At 47.9% G+C, this 1,430-nt stretch overlaps 2 protein-coding genes across 2 annotated transcripts in view; both read left to right on the forward strand.

Moving 5' to 3' along the window:
• Positions 1 to 260, forward strand: part of LOC117945077 (AN1-type zinc finger protein 5-like) — a 3,915-nt gene extending 3,655 nt beyond the window's left edge. The window contains exon 3 of the mRNA XM_034872331.1: positions 72 to 260. Within this exon, the coding sequence (XP_034728222.1) occupies positions 72 to 234 (163 nt within the window). The 3' untranslated portion in view covers positions 235 to 260. The remainder of the gene's footprint in view (positions 1 to 71) is intronic.
• A 777-nt stretch (positions 261 to 1,037) lies between these two features.
• The window catches only part of LOC117945078 (U5 small nuclear ribonucleoprotein 200 kDa helicase-like), a 48,064-nt gene continuing 47,671 nt past the window's right edge, over positions 1,038 to 1,430 (forward strand). The window contains exon 1 of the mRNA XM_034872332.1: positions 1,038 to 1,065. Within this exon, the coding sequence (XP_034728223.1) occupies positions 1,038 to 1,065 (28 nt within the window). The remainder of the gene's footprint in view (positions 1,066 to 1,430) is intronic.

The following is a 1,430-nucleotide window of genomic DNA, read 5'->3' on the forward strand; positions in this document are numbered from 1 at the left end:
TACATAATCTACATAACCTCTTTCTAAGGTCGTGTCTCCACCCGTCCTCCTCCAGCTTTGACCCCGTGACCTTTGTGCTTTCCAGGGTTCGACTGTCGCTGTGGCAACCTGTTCTGTGGCATCCACCGGTACTCCGACAAGCACAACTGTCCCTACGACTACAAGGCGGAGGCCGCCGCCAAGATCCGGAAGGAGAACCCCGTGGTGGTGGCGGACAAGATCCAGAGAATATAGAGTTAATAAAACAGACTGGAGAACGAGGGGGAACTCTTCTGATTGGTCCCCGGCTACGTGAGGATGAAAGGACGGGATTTTACTAAATGACAACCTCAAGAAAAATGATGAAGGAGAAGAAGAAGGAGGAGGAGGAGGAAGAGGAGGAGGAAGAGGAGGAGATCCTGTCTGAGAGAGCTGCATGAATGATCACTTTTCTCCTGTTTTGATTAACTTTACTTTTATTTTTTTATCCTTTTTCTTCTTCTGTGGTGTGACTTTGCCGCTGTTCAGCCCTTCTCTTCTTCTTCTAAGGTTATGTGTTGTCTTCTGAAGAGCAGCCTAAGCTAACTCTCGGCGCTACTTTGTGCCAAACCGTAGACGGACATTTTACTTAAGCCCCGCCCCCCGTCCCGTCCCGTGTCACACTCGCTGGTCTTGTCCCGGCGTTCAGACTGCACACCTTCATACGTGTCCCTCCCTCCATGTTTGGGCTTCTTCTTCTGCTCCGTTGGACCCAGACTCGGTCGTCCCTTTTATGTAATTGTTTTTGGAGAAGCGTGACTGTCCCCCATCGTGCACACGGGGCTTTGTTACCGTGTCTCTGTCTGTCCCAGCTTTACCTACCTCACAGCTGCTGTGTTAAGCCTTGCTGTCTTCCCTGTTTTATTTTTTAAATCGGCTTTTTATCCCCCCCCCCCCCCCCCCCCCCTTCCTTACCTCACCCCGGCGGAGCAATGGATGGTCTTTCCACAGCTGGAGGTGTCCCGTGAGACGGGGACAAACAAAATACTCCACGTCTTCACTGAGTCTGAACGTCTTCGATGGATATAAACTGGTCTGAGACGCCTGGTGCACGACTGAGAGGGAATTTGAAAGGTTTTTCAACCTGGACCCTGTCCTGGAACCTGGACCCTATTGTTTTGTTTTTTGTTTTGTTTTATAAGCTTTTTGTGTCCAAGTGACTGATGGGAATGACATTTAAAAAAATACATGTCCAGTATCATTAGAAACAAGCTGCATTGTAACATTACCTGTCAGGTAGCGTTGTGTTGTTGCTGCTGACACACTTAGATTATTATTCTAAGTGTCTGACAACATTATGAAGAGATCCCTACAGAGCTAGAGCTTTTAGTTAAAAACACACCAGACTCCATGTAAATAATCACTACTTTTAGCGTGTATAGAGCAGCATATCTCCACCAGACTCCATGTAA

The sequence above is a fragment of the Etheostoma cragini genome, chromosome 5 (assembly GCF_013103735.1).
Source record: "Etheostoma cragini isolate CJK2018 chromosome 5, CSU_Ecrag_1.0, whole genome shotgun sequence".
NCBI classification, from domain to species: Eukaryota; Metazoa; Chordata; class Actinopteri; order Perciformes; family Percidae; genus Etheostoma; species Etheostoma cragini.